Source organism: Loa loa, assembly GCF_000183805.2.
Source record: "Loa loa unplaced genomic scaffold supercont3.264, whole genome shotgun sequence".
Classification (NCBI taxonomy): Eukaryota; Metazoa; Nematoda; class Chromadorea; order Rhabditida; family Onchocercidae; genus Loa; species Loa loa.
The window spans coordinates 24960-26643 of NW_018108444.1; the positions used below are offsets into that span (position 1 = coordinate 24960).

Below are 1684 nucleotides of genomic sequence, written 5' to 3' on the forward strand. Positions count from 1 at the left end.
ATTATTTATAATTATTATTCAGTATTGAAAATCCAAATAATTCATTAANAATACAAAAAAAAAAAAAAAAACGAAAGTAATATTTCTGAGATTAAAGCTAAGAAATAAAATCTCACACAATTATTTTCATCAATTTACATTGTATTAATGCAAGTAAAATATCGAATTTTTCATTCAAATATTAAATTAATTCCATTTCTTTTTTGATTTCATAGCATTTTCATTTTGAATTGATTATATAATTCAAATTTAATCAAACCTTTTATCGTATTTTGGTAACAATTCATCAAGTTTTTTAATAAATTCCAAACCATAAATGACAACTTCGGTCGTATCATTTATTACGATTATTTTCTCATTTGATGAACCAATAGTTCTACAAAAAAAAAAAAAAAAAAAAATTAAATATAAGTAATAATTATAATTATAAAATATTATTTATTTCAAGTTCCTTTTTCTTTTTAATTTCATATTTCAAAAAAAAAAAGTTAAATATAAGTAATAATTATAATTGTAAAATATTATTTATTTTAAATTCTTTTTTTCTTTTTAATTTCATATTTCATTTTTGCTGTCACAATAAATAGTTATTTAATAAGAAAAAAAAAAAAAAAAGAACATACTGAAAAATCGTACTGAAGAATAATAACCAATTAAAATTTGGGAATTCCTTTGTCATTTGTTCAATTGTCATTTTATTGTACAATTCAGCAATATCATGTCTTAAATCTTCGGATAATGTGAGCTGAATTAATTTAATTTAACCTTTAGTTATTACACTCTTTTTGATTTTGATATTAATTAATATTTAATTTTTTTTTTGTTCAAAATGATTTTTTAAATTATGAAGTTTTTTTTTTGTTTTAAACTAATTTGTAATTAAAACTATTCTGACTATATAGCTTTGTAAAATTTAAAAAATTTTTATTTCAAACGGACATTTGCAAGATCAGTTTCGAATTGTAAAATTTCATCAAAATCACGACTGAATGCTTCAACTCGAGCATCCAATAATATTAAAGCATCTCTAATTAATGTTTTATATGCTAATCGTTCTTCTTGTGTTTCGGGTAAAATGTAAAAATCTCGAGCGAATAAATTCAATGCTGGTTGATCAATCTGTAAAAAATTTTTAGATAATATTTTGAAATTTTTTTTAAATTCAATTTTTTTTTTTAAAAATATCCTCTAAATTTATGATATTTATAAATTTTATTTGATAATAATTTTAGTATTATGCTTTTTAGGCATAAAATTCTTTCGACATTTTGCATTTTTCATCAAATGTAGGATTTTTAAAAAGAATTAAATAATTGAAACATTACTAATATGCTAATCAATTTATCAACCCCTTATCAAACCCTTGTCAATTATCAACCCCTTTATCAGTTTTCTTTTTTTTTAATGTTATTAAATTTAATTATAACGATTAATTGTGAAATAAAATTCTCACCAATAAAACATTTTGTTGTGAATTTTTATCATCTGGTTGAACAGTTGCTTTAAAAAGTGAATCACTTTTAAATTTAGCCACCATTACACCATACATTTGCTCGATTGGAATCCTTGGCTTCTCATTAACTTTTCCCAAACTTGGCCATCCACCAAAACTTTCCACTACATCATCAAATACTTTCCTCCAAGTACTCATTATGGCAGCTAAAAAAAAAAAAAANAAAAAAAA

The 1684-nt window shown here is 21.2% G+C and overlaps 1 protein-coding gene across 1 annotated transcript in view; it reads right to left on the reverse strand.

Moving 5' to 3' along the window:
• Window positions 1-249: 249 nt before the first annotated feature.
• The window catches only part of LOAG_18328 (hypothetical protein), a gene marked incomplete at its 3' end in the record, with an annotated part of 4701 nt that continues 3266 nt past the window's right edge, over window positions 250-1684 (reverse strand). The window contains exons 4-7 of the mRNA XM_020450990.1: window positions 1454-1659; window positions 940-1119; window positions 624-745; window positions 250-376 (exon numbers count right to left, since the gene is read on the reverse strand). Coding sequence (XP_020305270.1) covers window positions 250-376; window positions 624-745; window positions 940-1119; window positions 1454-1659 — 635 coding nt within the window. The remainder of the gene's footprint in view (window positions 377-623; window positions 746-939; window positions 1120-1453; window positions 1660-1684) is intronic.